The sequence below is a fragment of the Taudactylus pleione genome, unplaced genomic scaffold (assembly GCF_031769625.1).
Source record: "Taudactylus pleione unplaced genomic scaffold, aTauple2 ptg000541l, whole genome shotgun sequence".
Taxonomy (NCBI): Eukaryota; Metazoa; Chordata; class Amphibia; order Anura; family Myobatrachidae; genus Taudactylus; species Taudactylus pleione.
In genome coordinates this window covers 555,884-572,599 of record NW_028284943.1, presented here as the reverse complement: position 1 = coordinate 572,599, position 16,716 = coordinate 555,884, and the positions used below count along the sequence as shown (strand labels likewise).

General features: G+C 47.1%; 1 protein-coding gene across 1 annotated transcript in view; it reads left to right on the top strand.

Annotated features, from left to right (window-relative positions):
• Window positions 1-16,716, top strand: part of MACF1 (microtubule actin crosslinking factor 1) — a 269,121-nt gene that overhangs the window by 35,692 nt on the left and 216,713 nt on the right. Inside the window, exons 6-21 of the mRNA XM_088451201.1 lie at window positions 8,487-8,653; window positions 8,739-8,851; window positions 8,947-9,053; window positions 9,137-9,256; window positions 9,341-9,436; window positions 10,453-10,580; window positions 10,660-10,753; window positions 11,279-11,433; window positions 11,883-12,150; window positions 12,855-12,983; window positions 13,176-13,253; window positions 14,059-14,220; window positions 14,555-14,659; window positions 16,130-16,225; window positions 16,305-16,430; window positions 16,540-16,692. Coding sequence (XP_088307327.1) covers window positions 8,487-8,653; window positions 8,739-8,851; window positions 8,947-9,053; window positions 9,137-9,256; window positions 9,341-9,436; window positions 10,453-10,580; window positions 10,660-10,753; window positions 11,279-11,433; window positions 11,883-12,150; window positions 12,855-12,983; window positions 13,176-13,253; window positions 14,059-14,220; window positions 14,555-14,659; window positions 16,130-16,225; window positions 16,305-16,430; window positions 16,540-16,692 — 2,097 coding nt within the window. The remainder of the gene's footprint in view (window positions 1-8,486; window positions 8,654-8,738; window positions 8,852-8,946; window positions 9,054-9,136; window positions 9,257-9,340; window positions 9,437-10,452; window positions 10,581-10,659; window positions 10,754-11,278; window positions 11,434-11,882; window positions 12,151-12,854; window positions 12,984-13,175; window positions 13,254-14,058; window positions 14,221-14,554; window positions 14,660-16,129; window positions 16,226-16,304; window positions 16,431-16,539; window positions 16,693-16,716) is intronic.

Below are 16,716 nucleotides of genomic sequence, written 5' to 3'. Positions count from 1 at the left end.
CTACATCAGGGTCCATAGGGTATCCACAGGGTACGTTGGGGTATAGGTGATGACGTCAGGCATCGGGCACCATAGAGTTAAGTTTTCAGCCTCCCAGGATGCACTAGGGTCCCCCTCCTATACCCCGCCCCCGAGCCAAGGCATCTCAGTTTCATTTGGTGCCTGGCCGGAGTCGGATGCACCTGTTAGAGGGGGGCTAAGGATAGCCCCTGAAGTTTTCTTCAAAGCAGCTGTGGCTGCTCATCTGGATGTACAGCATGGACAGTCAGCACTGATGTCCATGCTGTCTTCCCTACACCCCCGCCGGTACCAGAACGCCGGTACTGATCCGGGGATGCTGGTAAGCATCTGGGGTCACAGCTAGCGGTAGCGCTGCGGCGTCCCAGGGGTTAAATGCATGCCAGGGGAGCGCGCCTTCCCTGTAACACAGCCGGCGCCTCCCCCGCTACACACAGCCCTCTCTGCTCTGCTGACTGGCCCTGTGGCAGCGCTCCTCCCCCAGGCCGGCCTCCTCTCTGTTCCTCGGTGGCCATCTTTCCTGGAAGCATGGTGAGCGCTTTTGGACGCTGAAGATCGGTGGCATCGCGGTCTGGGTCCCCCGGCATACCTCTCCTCCGTTGGCTTAAGGTCTGTGTATGCAGCGCTGTGTCCTACCAGGCTCTGTGTCTGCGTAGTTGAGAATCAGCGCTGATAGTGCAGGGATTCATTTCTTTGCATTGTATGTGACTAGCATCTGCTGCCTGTACTTTCACTTTCTACTGTCAGCCATTTCACTGTCCCTGATCTTTTTCTGCTAAAGCCCTTGCGGTGCGTTGATTGCAGGGTGGTCTCACACTGTACTAACAAGTATCAGTGAGAGGGGTCACATACTTATCATCATGTCTGAGAGTGACTTTCCTCTCCAGCTTATGTGTACTACATGCAAGGTACCAATAGCGGAGGGGGAGGATAACGCAGAGGGGCTATGTCGGAGGTGTTATTTATTGGCATGGCCAATTACTGTCACGGCTCCGGTACAGGAGCCGCCCTGGGCTTGTTTCGCCAAAGCGCTTACAACCCTCGTGGGCCAGTTAGCTCCGCAGCCTGCGTTCTCACAGATGGGATTGTCCCAGCAGTCAGTGGTGTCGTCACCCATGCAGGGTTTCCCGAGACAATTGATGGTACCCCACAGTCTCCATATTTCCCCTCCTCAAGTCTCTCAGGAGCCTGTGTGGGTTAATTCACTGACAAGTTCTGTACAGCACTTGTCGGACGTGTTACAAGGGGAGTATGTGTTGTGGACTTCTCCATACTAAAGGATCGGATGCTAGGTCCAAGGTGAATATTCCTGGACTTATTCGGGCAGTCTGCACAGCTTTAGTGATTGAGGATGAAGATCCTCCCGTGTCCAAGTCTAAATATGCCTTTTTTAAGGATATTAAGGGTGACGCCACAGTGTTTCCTCTTTCGGGTCAGTTAGTGGGCCATTTAGAGGAGGCGTGGAAACATCCTGGCAAATGGTATCAGCCTCAGAGACGCTTGGCGGTGGCTTATCCGTTTGCGGATAATTATTTTTCTAAGTGGGAATCCCCTCCACAGGTGGATTCTCATGTGACACGCCTTGTTCATTAGTGTTCCCTCTAGCTCCGGCGGCAGGCAGGGCGCCGGAGCTAGAGAGGGCAATGTTGTGCGCGCGCGCGTCCGAAAAGGGGGCGTGTCTATAATACGCGTCCCCCTTTTCGTCATACTTGGGGGCGTGCCCGGCGCTTACGGACATGCCGGGCAGCCCCCAAGCGCTGCAGAAAGGGAGAATAGACGCCGGGCGCATGCGTCCGGCGTCTGTTCCCCGGCGGTGACCGGGTCACCGCATGTTTGTCCACCCGCGGGACACTGCGTCCCGCGGGTGAGAACGGCTCCCGCAGGCTGTTAGGGCAGGGCGCTTTTTGCCCTCCTCCTGGAGGGCAGGGTGCTTTTTGCCCTCCAGAAGGAGGGCAGGGCGCCGCGCCCCGCTAAAACAGCCTAGCGGGAACACTAGTTCATAGTGCCACATTGCCCATGCCCTCCATGTCTTCCTTGAAGGATGCTATGGACCGTAAGGTGGAGATCTGCCTAAAGTCCGTTTATTCCCTTGCGGGGGGGGGGGGGGGCAGCTAGGCCGGCTATGGCCATTTGTTGGGTAGCCAGAACTATGTAGCGCTTGGCTGATAGTTTGGAGGCGTCTTTCGATTCCGACTGTTCGGCTGAACAGACCGAGTTGATAGGCAATCTCCGGGATTCGGCCATTTATATCAATGAAGCGGCTTTGGATATCAGTACTCTGGCGTCTCGGATTTCTTCGGCAGCTGTAGCTGCTCGTCGCACCTTATGGTTGCGATCTTGGAAGGAAGACGCTGATTCCAAAAAGGAAGCTTTGCCTTTTAATGGAGAAGTCCTATTTGGTCCGGATCTGGACAAAATTGTAGCCATGCTAGCGGCAGCCAAATCTGCATGTCTCCCGTCTGCTGCAGTTCCTTCCAGTTCAGGTACGTCGTCCTTTCGGCCTTACAGGGCCCAGGGTAGGCCTAAAGCACAGTCTTTTCCCCGTCAGGCTGGCCCCAAAAAATCGGCCAAGCCCCGGAAACAGGCCTGGAGTACCAGACGTCCGGCCCCTAAGCCAGATGACAAGCCTGCGGCCTGACGGTCCGGGCCTCCCTTTGGGGGATCCCAAAGTGGGAGGCCGCCTGCTGCAGTTCGTCCAGTGTTGGTCGGTTACCACGACAGACACTTAGGTTCTTGAGGTGGTTTCTCACGGTACGCCCTCTACTTTCGGCACAGGCCCCCGTCTCGATTCTTCACCACGGGTCTTCCATCAGACCGGAACAAAGCCTTGGAACTGCGGAAGGTTTTGCACACTATGCTCCAGGCTGGAGTTATAGTGCCTGTTCCATTCTCCCAGAGGGGCCAGGGTTTCTATTCAAATCTGTTTTTGGTGCAGAAACCCAATGGGTCGTATCGTCCGATTCTCAACCTCAAAGCACTCAACAGGTCTTTGCAGATGCCGAGGTTTCGGATGGAGACCCTACGGTCCATCATTCTGGCGCTGGAACCTGGGGATTACATGGTGTCGTTGGACATACAGGATGCTTACCTGTATGTCCCTATTCTTTTACGCCATCAACAGTTCCTCAGGTTTGCAATCCGCAACGACCACTTTCAGTTCCGGGCGTTACCTTTTGGGCTGGCGACAGCTCCACGTGTATTCACCAAGGTGATGGCGGTCATGGCGGCTTCCCTGCGGCTGCAGGGAGTCCGCATGTTGCCGTACTTGGACGACCTTCTGTTGATGGCAGGATCTCCAGAGCTCCTTCTACGCCACTTGGACCTGACCATTGCGCTACTGCAACGGCAAGGCTGGTTGATAAACTGGCAGAAGTCCACCCTGATCCCGTCTCAGACGATTCTGCACCTCGGAGCCTTATTGGACTCCGGACAGCAAGGATCTTTGTGACGGGGGAAAAGATCTCTGCCTTGCAGTTGAGGGTGCGCAGTTGTCTGCAGAATCGCCGTGTGTCTCTGCACTCGGCGATGAGGTTACTGGGCTCCATGGTGTTAGTATTCGACATGGTGGAATATGCCCAGTTTCACTCCAGACCTCTGCAGCAATTGATCCTGTCCAAATGGAATGGACTGCCTCAGAGTCTAAAATCCCAGACGATGGTGCTCACTCCGGAGGTTCGCCTGTCCCTAGCCTGGTGGTTGCAGACGACCCATCTCAACAAGGGTCGTCCGTTCTGGGTGGTGAATTGGGTCCTGTTGACAACGGACGCCAGTCTTCGGGGCTGGGGAGCAGTCACGGGTCCACACTTGTTCCAGGTCAGGTGGACTCGGGCGGAAGAAGAGCTTCCAATAAACATCTTGGAGCTCTGCGCGGTTTTCAATGCTCTCCAGCAGGCACATCGGGTTCTCCAAGGTCACCCAGTGCAGGTCCAGTCGGATAACGCTACCACCGTGGCCTACATAAATCGGCAAGGAGGAACCCGAAGTCGGGCGGCTCTCGTAGAGGTGTCCCGAATCCTAGTTTGGGCGGAGCGCAATCTCCCGGCCATATCAGCAGTATTCATCCCGGGAGTCCTAAACTGGGAGGCGGACTTTCTCAGTTGCCAGAATGTTCATTCGGGGGAATGGTCTCTGCACCAGGACGTCTTTCAACTTCTGGTGGACAGGTGGGGTCTTCCAGAGATCGACCTCATGGTGTCACGGCACAACAAGAAGTTGCCGGTGTACGGGTCTCGCACAAGAGACGAAAAGGCGTCTCTGGTGGATGCTCTGTCCGTCCGGTGGACGTTCCGGTTTGCTTATCTGTTTCCTCAGTTTTCCCTTCTTCCAGGGGTAATCCGGAAATTCAAACAGGAAAGAGGGACGCTCCTGTTGATAGCTCCCGCGTGGCCCCGGACGCACTGGTTCTCAGACCTCCAGGGACTGTCCGTGGACATTACTCTGCGGTTGCCGTTACGCCCGGACCTCCTGTCACAGGGTCCTTGTCTTCACCCGGACCTGACTCGGCTGTCTTTGACGGCATGGCTGTTGAGACAGCCATGTTAAGGTCCAGGGGGTTTTCCAGCTCTGTAGTGCAAACAATGCTAAGGGCTCAGAAACCATCCTCTGCAAGGATATACCATCTTGTGTGGCATACGTTCTTCCAGTGGTGTCGGCCGAGAGGTTATGCTCCTCGGGAGTTCCGTCTGTCTAGAATGTTAGCTTTCCTAGAGGCGGGACTGTACCATGGGCTTCGCCTTGCGTCTCTGAAGGTGCAGTTGTCTGCCCTATCCGTCTGGTTCCATCGTAGGATTGCTGCAATCCCTGATGTGCGCACCTTTATGCAAGGTGTTCTCAGAATTCAGCCACCTTTTGTTCCACCGGTGGCGCCTTGGGATTTAGCTGTGGTCCTGAGGGCTCTCCAGGGACTGCCGTTTGAACCACTGGGCTCAGTGGACCTCAAATGGCTGACAGCTAAAAAATTTTCCTTCTGGCCATTGCTTCGGCCAGACGCGTTTCTGACTAAAGGTGCATACACACTAGACGATATGCTCCCTGAGCGATATCGTCTAGTGTGTCCCCGGCAGGCTGTGCTCAATGTCGTTCATGACATTGAGCACAGCCGCTGAACGATATCATTAGCGATATCGTTCAGCGCCGGGCTCTCTCACCCATTCCCTGACATGCAGCAACCTGACGAGGTCGTCAGGTTGGCCTGCATGTCAGCGCGATGAACGATGATGACAAACGACCCGCGGGAACGCGCGTCGTCGTCATCGTTCATCTTTTTTGTGTTAAAAATGGACGATAAAGTGGACGACTGAACGATAACGATATCGTTATCGTTCAGTCGTCCACTTTAATCGCCCAGTGTGTACGCACCATTAGGGGCTCTCTCATGTAGACCCCCTTTTATGATTTTTCATAGGAACAGGGCGGTGCTGCGCACTCGTCCTGGTTTCCTTCCTAAATTTGTTTCCAGTTTTCACATCAGCGAGGAAATCGTTGTGCCGGCTTTTAACTCACCTGATCTTTCAGTGGGTGAGGCTACTTTGGACGTTGTGCGGGCCTTAAGGATTTATGTTGACCGCACTTCTTCGTTTAGGAAGTCGGACGCTTTGTTTGTCCTCTATGGCTTCCGTAAAAAGGGTTGGCCTGCTTCAAAGCAAACTTTGGCAGGCTGGATTCGTATGGCCATTTCTGAAGCTTATCTTCATGAAGGCTTCCGGTTCCTTCCTCTGTGAGGGCTCATTCCACTAGATCTGTGGGTCCTTCGTGGGCTGCTCGACGTGGTGGCAGTCCATATCTGCAAGGCTGCCACATGGTCCTCGGTCCATACCTTTGTGAGGTATTATGCGTTTGACACCTTTTGCCTCTCAGGATGCTTCCTTCGGGCGGCGGATTCTCCTTTCAGCACAGGAGCGTCCCCACCCTTAAAGGATACTGCTTTGGGACATCCCCAAGGTATCCTGTGGATACCCTATGGACCCTGATGTAGAAAATATGAGATATGGTAAGAACTTACCCTTGTTATCTCTATTTCTACGAAGTCCATAGGGTTCCACAGGACTCCCGCCCTGTCGTATCTGTGCTGCAGATGGGCTTTGCTCTGGTCACCGGTTTTTCCGTCTCCCTCTGGTGAGAATGTGATTCTTGTGTGTGTCCAGATCTTTTTTCTCTCTTCCTTCTCCTCCTCCGGCCTGTTTACCATGTATTATCTAGACACTAGGGGGTGAGGTTAGGTTCAGGCGCCGGGGAGGTAGGGTTAGAGTAGGGAGAGCAGGAGGGTTAAGATACCGACCGACAGGTATATGGCATGTCCTGCATTGCGACTGTGTATTCCCGACAGGAGTCTAATGACAGGCGTCGAAATCTCGACGCCTGTCGTTATACCTACGCTGGGAGCCCGGCAGAACGATTGAAGGTAAGCCGTGCGTAGACAGCCACGGGGGGGGGGAAGGGTTAGGTTAGGGGCTCCCGGGGGGGACTTAGGGTTAGGCAACCCCCCCGGGAGTGTTAGGTTTAGGCTGCGGGGAAGGGGGGGGTTAGGTTTAGGCACTTACAGGGGGGGTTAGGCACTAGGGGGGAGGTTAGGGTAAGGCACCCCTAAGGGAGGGTTGGGGGGGGAGGTTGGTGATAGTGGGGTACTCACCTCCGTTGGGATCCTCACTGTCTGCACTCCAGCGCCGATATGACACCTGCCGGGCTTACGTCCGGTGGTATTTCATACAATTCCAACTCACCAGGGCTATACAGGTCCAGCTCTGGCTTCTCCCTGGCCGAGGAGAGTTGTCTGCTTTCCTTTTAAGCTGGATCATGTAATTTAATGGCGTTCCATTGTTAATATAGGCATTTAGCCAATTGTAAAAGGTATTCTCATTTCAAAGCATATCTAGGGAACACTGGAATAAACAGTCTGTCCAGATCCCATTTGTGGGAGAACTCTATTGTATATTAAAATTTGATTTGCTGTAAATATACATAAGAAATTGCAACTGCTACCTGTACATCTACCTTAAGTCAACACAATTATGCAATCACATTTTAAATAGGTATGTATTAACAAGATGTATATATGTTATTGATTATATGACTAAATAGTCACTCAGAATATGATTGGTCCTCTCAGAATTGAAGTTATAGGAAGTGCATATGTCCTTTGTATAAGCTTCACTCAGCTTCTCTGGCTTCTTTTATTGCAAAGTCTTGTGTGCTCCCCCTCCCTCCTGAGCACGCTCTCCCCCACCCATGCTGGGTGGAGTTACCAAACCTCATTAATACAGAGAATTCTGCATCCAATGAGCTGTAGGTTTGGTGTAAGGTGCCTGTGATCTGAGCACTGCAGAGAGATGCAGAGAGATGTCTCGGTCTGTAAGATGTCTGTCTGAGGAAAACATCAATTGCTGGGATGAGGGAGAAGGATGTGTGTTTCTTCCTTGGTGACATGTCTGAATTGCAAGTGGAAGGCATTGCCCTGAGGTGTGGATCCTTTTTTCTTCTGAATGTCTATATCCTGTGTGCTGCATAAATGCACTGGAGACATGGGGAATTCTGTCAGCTGTGTGCGGAAGCCCAAGGAGACCAGACCAGGGAGAGGGAAGGAACCCCGTTCTGGAAAGAAAAAAAGACGTTTTAGGAGAAAGAAAAAAGATCAGGAAGCAGAACAGGATCAATTTGAACCAAGCAAGAATGAAAGTGTGAAGATAGAGGAAATGCCTAGTAATACATGTGCAGCAATTGAAGATCCTGGAAGCACCGACTGTATTCCTGCAGAGGAAGGAAGAGTGCTCCAGGTGAGAGAGACATTGCATGGCATGGTGCATAGAGCTCAGCTGCTGAATCCCATAACTACTCCAGAATCTCCACCAGCAGGGACCACAGTCATCGCTCGCATAGTGGAAAACCCAGCAGACGGCAAGCAGGGGTCGGTCAGCACCATGGTGGCGTTTGATCGAGCTGGTAATAGCCGGGCTGTACTGCTGCCTATCAGGGAAAGAGGCCTGGAAAATGCTTTTGGAACTTGGAGCAGCTCTTGTGAAGAAACTAACCTTGGATTGTCCTTTCAAGGAAAAGCTAAAACCGTAAGAGATTTACTTTCCACACAGTCCTGTGGACCTGACTTGTCATCCTTAGAATACTGCAGTGTCCCTTTATCACAGTCACAGCAGGTGATACTAGAGTCAGAACCCCCTCCTGTTAGTCATATCCGCCTTGGACTGCATATCTTGCCTTTTTTTATATTAAATGTTCTCAAACCACATACTGTAAGAGACCTGTTCATCAGAACCAATCACTGAATTGTATTCAGTTCCAAATGTGTTTGTGAAGGAAATTAAGTTTCATGCACCTTATTCTGGTTGGGAAAATTGTTTTGAACAGATTTTTAGAGTATGCATCCAGTGTGAAACTTCACACTGTGCTTTTATGAATGCAGCGTGAGGCAAGTGGAGCAATGTGATGTGATAAAGCTTGTCATCTCTCTCTGTCTGCAGATCTCAGATATTTATGTCAGTGGGGAATCGGGAGATATGTCTGCCAAGGAGAAGCTGCTCCTATGGACGCAGAAAGTGACAGCTGGATACATCGGTGTGAAATGTACCAATTTCTCTTCTTGCTGGAGTAATGGCAAGATGTTTAATGCCCTTATACACCGGTACAGGTAGGTAGATATTGAGCTCTTACTAGTGTTAAAGCATGGTGTTAGTCACAAAGAGGAGTTCTAAGCACTGTTATCCTATTTACAGACCTGATCTGATAGACATGCAGAAGGTGGAAATTCAGAGTAATCGGGAAAACCTAGAACAAGCTTTTGAAATAGCTGAGAATCTGGGTGTCACCAGGTTATTAGACGCTGAAGGTTTGTACAATTTTATTGGCAGCTCTTTTGCAATCCTTTTTGTTTTTATGAAGTGGCTGGTTTACTTATGTCTTTTGTTTGACTGCCCCTCCCAGATGTAGATGTGGATTCTCCCGATGAAAAGTCTGTGATCACATATGTGTCTTCTATATATGATGCCTTCCCCAAAGTCCCAGAAGGAGGAGATGGGATAAGTGCAACTGTAAGTTTTGTTCTGGACAATTCTGGCTGGGCCATGGGATAACTGAAATATGCTAACACCCTTATTCTGGGTTCTTCATGCAGGAAGTAGATACCCGCTGGCTGGAGTACCAGGAGAGAGTAGTGTCCCTTACACAGTGGATCCGTCAACATGTACTTCTGATGTCTGACAAATCATTTCCACAAAACCCTGTGGAGTTAAAGGTACAATGAGTGAGAATGCTCAGTGTATAATAGAGGTAATGTTTCTATGCCCAATACTCATTTGTCAGTATTTTTCTTTTCCAGGCACTTTATAATCAGTATGTACATGTAAAAGAAACTGAAATCCCAGCAAAAGAACAAGAAAAAGCCCAAATACAGAAATTGTATCAGATGTTACAGGTATATAAATCTAAATTTCAGTTGGTTAACACAGGAGCAACACTTTTTGTCTCTTTGTGGTATTATATTCAGGTTATAAATTTGTGTTTTTTTTTTCTATCCATCTGATTTTAATTTAATCTCAGTCAATTTATCTATTTTAATTGTATCTTTCTCTTTTATTAAATATATAAGTCCAAAAATCAAGAAACAGGATCCCCATTCACTGAGATGCTAGTCAGCAAAAAAAGATCCAACTTAAAAAAAAAAAAAAGTGTGTGTTCGCTGGTAGGCAGAGCTGTACCCATTTTTCAATGGACCCTCACCTTATCTGTACGATTTGTCTGATACCCATCATCAGCCTCAGTGCGAATTTGCACCTGGTTATACTTGTTGTAAAACACATCCCTTCAAAAATAGGCTTATATACACTGTCTAACATCTCTATATAGCCCACAGTGCCCTCACTGAACTTTGCCTACGTGAAACACCCATTTATAGCCTAGTTACATCTCTTCAGTTGTATGTTTTAAATGCTATCAAAATGCGTACAACTCTGCACTACACATGCTAGGGTGCACACCATTCCGGACAGGGGCCTGTTAAGAGAGGAGGTGGTCAGTGAAACGACAGCAGCAGTTCACCGGGAAAATGGTACGGCAGCCATTTTCCCGGTGATTTCCTACTGCGCATGCACAAAACACTGGGAAAATGGCCGCAGCGGCCATTTTACAGGTCGTTTTCTGTAGCGCTACTCTGTGGGACATCGGAGTGTGGGTGAAGGGTGTATGGTGTGGGCCACCACTGGACTCGGAGGTCCGTGTCTCCCGCACACCCTGCACCCATTATAAATACGGACTTGGTGCTGGAGCATACGCAGTGTGAGAACATTTTTTGCAAGTTGGCAGCTTAAGGAGACCATGTATTTTTCTGTGTGTGGGGGAAGGGGGTTGTTTTCTTTTACTTTTTAACTGATTTCCTCCCTTTGAACCTTTTGCAAAATTAGAAGCTGATCACTCATATAATTTCTGTATAAGGTATGGATTGAATTTGGCCGCATCAAGTTCTCACCGTCTCTTCACCCTAATGATGTGGAGGAACAGTGGGGGAAGCTTATACTTTCCATGTTAGAGAGGGAGAAAGTTCTGCGGCCAGCTGTGGAGAGGTAGGTTTTTCTCTGGTCTTTCTGAACTTTTTTGTCTGTGATCATTTAGGTACAATGGATGCTTTCGTTTACCTTACAGGCTAGAACTGCTCCTACAGATTGCAAACAGGATTCAAAATGGCTGTTTGAGCTGCGAAGAGAAGCTAACACTAGCAAGAAATACACTGCAATCTGTAAGTAACGTTTACCAATTGTACTGAGTGCCAGTAAGTCTGTTGGTACATGTACTGTGTGCATTAGGTTAAGTGGTGGATTTGGTTCCAGAAAGTGAAAGGTAGGAAGAAAATTGTCATTTGAGTCATGCATATTGCAGAAACATGTTATGTTTATAGCTCTAAGTTATTTATTTATCTAGTTCACAGGTGCTCAAACTCGGTCCAGGTCTCCTCACAGAATCACAAGTGAAATAATTAGTTCCATCTGCGGATCTTTTAAAATGTCTCAGTGAGTACTAAGTACACCTGTGTACCTGCTGGGTGACTTGGAAAACGTGAGGACCGAGTTTGAGAACCACTGATCTAGATCATACCTTTTATTTGCTGTGTTTGAATGATTTACAATTATTGCAAGACAACACTTCTTTAGTCCTTTTTCAAAAGCTATCAAGATCTGACTGTGATCCTTGTCATATATAGTCTCGTTTCAAGTAAGTGTCTGCCATTGGTATATTTCCTTTCACACCGATGTGCATCTTCCAGGATGCTGCTAATATTGAATGTGGACAGAGAACTCGGCAAGAGGGTGAGGTGCTGCAGTTTCTGCAGGAGAGCGAAAGTCTTCTCTGCCAGCTACAGGCAGATGTTCAGATCCTGAGAGACGAGAAGTACTTCCAGGTGGAAGAACTGGCCTTCAGGTATACTGTCATTATTGGGCTATTTGCTTTGGTGAGCACATAGATGATGGACATTGGTACAAGAGATTACAATTTCCTTATAAACTACCATACTACTATGGTGTTAAGCTGCACTAAGATATAGTTGGATATACCACTATTACTGCTGACATATCCTGTTTGTGTGGGTTATGATTTGCCACATTCTGAATTTTAATGATCTGTAGATACATTGTACACCACTGGGAGACACTGGGATCATAGATCCCTATTGTTATAGCACTTACACCTCCATATGACAGTGCATTTTAAATGTTAACTTGGCAAGAGCTATGCTTGTAGCATTTGCCACATATTGGACTGTACACACTGTGATGTGTTTAGGTATTTGATGCCATTTTTCATGAGTGTTGTGTAGTCTTTGCTGTACACTTGAGTTGTTTTCTAAGTGACTTCAATTTGTTGTTTAGAGTTCTACGCATTCAGGACGAACTTCTCACACTCAGGCTGGAATATTCTAACCTATACAGAAAAGGGAACTTCCTCAACACAGACCTACAAACCCCTTTACCTGTGAACACATCTCAACAACAAACTTTTCACACTTCAGCAACTTGTTCCACTTCTTGGTTTCGAAAACCAATGAGTCGATCAGAGCTACTTTCATTGTCATCATCTGAAGATGAGGGCAGTCTCAGATTTGTGTATGAGCTCCTCGCCTGGGTGGAAGAAATGCAGGTTAGTAATTGGCCTATAGATGAACTGAAAGGTATTGCTGTATCAGTGGCATCAGTGAAAGTTCAACAAGGTTTGGAGAGGAGGGTTTGTATAAACAACCAGCAGATGAAGATTGGTGAGGAGGGCAATAGGCAGTGTGCTTCAGGCAAGTGTGGTACACAACAGCATTTCATTAGCATCGGGTGTGGTATAAAAGGTCAACAGTAAAAAGATTGACATTCAGAAGGTCAATACCATAAGGTCGACTGGATTTGAATATCGACAACCAAAAGATCGATATTGTCAGTAGATCGACCATCATTCTGTAGACATGTATTTAGGTTGACAGGATTGAATGGTTGATGCATTGTAAAGGTCAACACTAAAATGTCAACATTGTTTTTTTTTGTTATTTTAACTTACCCATAACCCTAAAAGTCATGGAAAAACAATGTGTCAACATTTTATTGTCGACATGTTAAATGTCGATTTTTTTTTTTTTGCATGTGAAAATCATTTAATTCTTTTGACCTAAATGCATGTCTACAGAATGATAGCTGAACTAATGACCATCTCTACCTTTTGACCGTCGACATTCAGAATGTTGTCTTTTTGGTGTCGACCTTCTGAATGTCGACCAATCAAACTGTATTCAGGGCATCATCTGTTGAGTATTTGAAGGAAGATTAGTTAAATGTTACTTTTTTCTTTTGAATAATTTTTAGTTGAAATTGGAGCGAGCAGAGTGGGGCAGTGACCTTCCCAGTGTGGAGACTCAGCTGGAAAATCAACGTCAAGTCCACACCAGCGTGGAGGAGCTGGCCTCAAGTTTGCGAGAAGCTAGAAGTTACGAGGTGCTTGTCTAACTTGGCAGAAATATATAGGATATTATTTTGTTATCAAGAGTCTGGTTGTATATATAATATGGGAATCTCTCTTGATAGATTTATTTTCTCTAGTTTAAAAGGCACTTAGAGTTTTATGGTTAAATTACTTTAGTTGACTGTCAAACGTGATTCTGATATTTCTCTTTACTTTTCTGGCAGGTTAAAATGTCTCCAAATTTTCGCAGCAGCTATAGAGAAACTTTGAACAAGCTTGAAATGCAGTACTGCAAACTAAGGGTAAGACTGTAATGTAATGATCAACTAACTGACTATATGGGAGTGTGGTATTAAATCTGTGAGGAATCTTGTGACACTCGGCAAGGACTCTGTGGGCCTGATTCAGCAAGGAACGCAGTTGCCAATACATACGCAATCAGTCGATTAATTCGCTTTGCACATATGTATATTTCGCAGTGCACGAACTAGCAATTGCGATGGGAACTGCGTTTGCAGAGGCTGCACAGATTCAAAGCAGAGTGATTAACAGGAAGTGACGTTTGTGGGTGGCGATGGTAGTCGGGCGAAAGTAGGCGTGCCAGTGTGTTGCAACGTGCATAAATTAGCCACTTCGTGGCCATATGCAGCCAGAGGCCTCATAGTGTATGCTGAAGTTAGCAATTCCTCGGTGAAGTCTGACCTGCCTTAACTGTGCGTATGGGTCCGATGTTACCGATTATTTAGCTATGTTGCCCGAGTATATGGATGTGAGTAAGGGGAAGTGGGCGTCTGTCAGGCTGTGATTGTAATGCGATTGCAAAATTTGCATTTCACCGCTGATATTAGTAACTGTGCGTATGGGTCCGATGTTACCGATTATTTAGCTATGTTGCCCGAGTATATAGATGTGAGTAAGGGGAAGTGGGCGTCTCTGTCAGGCTGTGATCGTAATGCGATTGCAAACATTTGCATTTCACCGCTGATATTAGTAACTATGTAGCGTGCGTATTAGCATAATAGCGATCCTTGCTGAATCAGGTCCTGTGACAGAAGTTTTTCTATCATTAAAATGAATAGGTGAACATAATCTTGTTGTCCTGTGTAGGAAACCTCTAACTTTCGCTTACGTCATTTGGAGAGCCTCCATGAGTTTGTGTCTAGAGCCACAGCACAGATCATCTGGCTGAATGAGAAGGAAGAGGAGGAGCTGGCATATGACTGGAGCGATGGAAACTCCAACATGGAGATGAAGAAGGAATACTTTTTGGTAAGTGTATCTCAGAAGAATAGACCTAATTTCTATACAGCTGGTAGATAGGAGTGACATGAGATCACTGTCTGAGCTTGTTTATATTGGACCCAACAAATGCCAGATCGAAGGGTTTCTCCTGTCCCTCACCTTCATTTACCACAGCCACACTTTCTCTCAACCCCAAATACCTTTATCCCCGCCTCTTAGATCCCTCCTTGCCCGCACCGCTTCCACTGCACATGTTTATCTCAGGTCGTGTAATAGCATATAACTATATAGATTGTCCTGCAATAACTGAGGACCCTAAAGTGCAGAAGTCGTTTGACCGTAACATTTGCTCCTTCTCCAGGAACTGACACAAGAGCTGGAGCAGAAACATGATGTGATCCAGTTCTTGCAGGAAACAGCTGAGCTGCTGTCGTTGGAAAATCATCCAGCGAAACAAACCGTGGAGGTATTTGTCTGCATAAGAGCCATTCACTTGTGATTCATGTTGTCTGTCTATTTCTGTATTTTTAATTAAAAATATGGTGCAGTCTCTAAACATCTTTATGTGCATGCAGTGACAGATTTATTACTTGCTGTGTAAGTGGTTTTTCTGCTAATGTGAATCGGTGTACAGTGCTGCTGTACCTTATGTGTTTGTTACAGCTATATTTTATATAGTGTGTTTTGGAGGAACACCAAACACTGCAGAGACCACAATCCACCATAATATTTGCTGATGTTGAAGAGGATGTGCACTTTTGACAAATAAGTTTGTTTATACTCCTTACTACCCACATTTTTCTTGATTGTACAACCAATGACATAAGGAGGTAGAATAGGGAGTGGAATGCTAGTCCCACATGAACAGGTCAGTCTGCTAGAATGGGAGATGTGACACTTGTTTAAAACTTTTTTCTCTTGTCCAGTATGGCGCTACATCCACTAAATGCTCCCAGCTGTGGTAGGCTTGTACTGCCTGCTCAAACTCGGCTAGAGAATTCAAAGCACCATGTGATAAGCTAGTGATGGATGTCAGGGCCGTAGCTAGGGTAGTGCGGCCGGTGCCATCGCACAGGGCACCACTGGTCAGGGGGCGCTGTTTGGGCCTGTCAAATTTCTGTTTATTATCATTCTTGCTTGTAGCTTCCTCTTGTTTCATCCCCAGCATCTCCTGGCCTCCCCTATCTCTTCCCTGGCCCTTCCCCATGAAGCCATGGCCCTCTTTTGGGTGCATTATGTCCCTTTGAAAAATGAGGGGGCGCCAATGCTCTTTCTGGCACAGGGCACCAAAAAGTCTAGTTACGGCTCTGATGGATGTTCTAAGGGGGGCAACTATTCCTGATGTACTACTTAGCTGGGTACACACTAATCGATATGTTTGCTGTTTCACACAATGTCGTTCACCGACATTTCGGATCAGCGCTGGTGTGTACGGGCGACCCGCAGGTCACCTGTACACGTGCTGAGTGACAGCTCAACTGGGTGGGTAAATTTAAATGCCCGCCCAGTTGTGATGTAAAGCTCGGCACATCGGACAGACGATTGGTAAGTGTATGCATTTACCAATCATCAGATATGTCGGCCGAACTGCTGATCAGTTGACCTAGTGCGTACCCAGCTTTAGGGGTTTTATGTAAGGATCTGGGCTTGTCCAAAAATGGCCAAACACTTTACCTTCACTGGTCTCAAGAAACGAATGCACTGGTCAATGCTCTGTTGCCTTCTGCTAACGGGGGCTTCTAAGCCAATGCTTTTACTCTGTCCTGACATTGTTTTGTTCTGGACAGGTTGGTAACTGTTACCTATAATTAATTATCCTAAGCGCATTATTTGAAGGTGTTGAACAGGTGCTCAGGGTGCATTCCTGAAAACAGAACCAAACACATTAAACAAACATTTTTTCTGTGATTTTTATGGTTTATCTTTTCATTTCTAGGCATATAGCGCTGCAGTTCTTTCCCAATGGCAGTGGGTACAACAGTTATGTCTTTGTGTGGAGCAGCATTTAAAGGAAAATTCTGCCTTTTTCCAGGTAAAATGTATTTTCCTTTCATATTAATTTAGTATGTCTATTGTCTTTTTAAAGCTAATCACAAATTGTCATCCATCAGTTCTTCAGTGATGTACGGGAATCGGAGGTCTATTTGAAAAATCTTCAGGAATCGATCAAGAGGAAATATTCCTGTGACCGGAATACTAGTATGAACCGATTGGAGGACATGCTGCAGGATTCCATGGTGAGAGGAAATTACACACCCTTCCGTTATCTGTCCACTAGTAAATCTGTGCATTCGTATTGTTCCTTTGAAAATGTCACCCTATAAGATTATAGTAATCTTTTTCTAGGACGAGAAGGAGCAGCTCATCCAGTCTAGGAGTAAGGTTGCCAGCCTGGTGGGGAGATCCAAGAGCATTGTCCAGCTAAAGCCAAGGAACCCAGATCATTGTCTAAGTGGCACACTGCCTGTCAGAGCTGTATGTGACTACCGGCAGATAGAGGTAAGATTTATTTTAAGATTAATT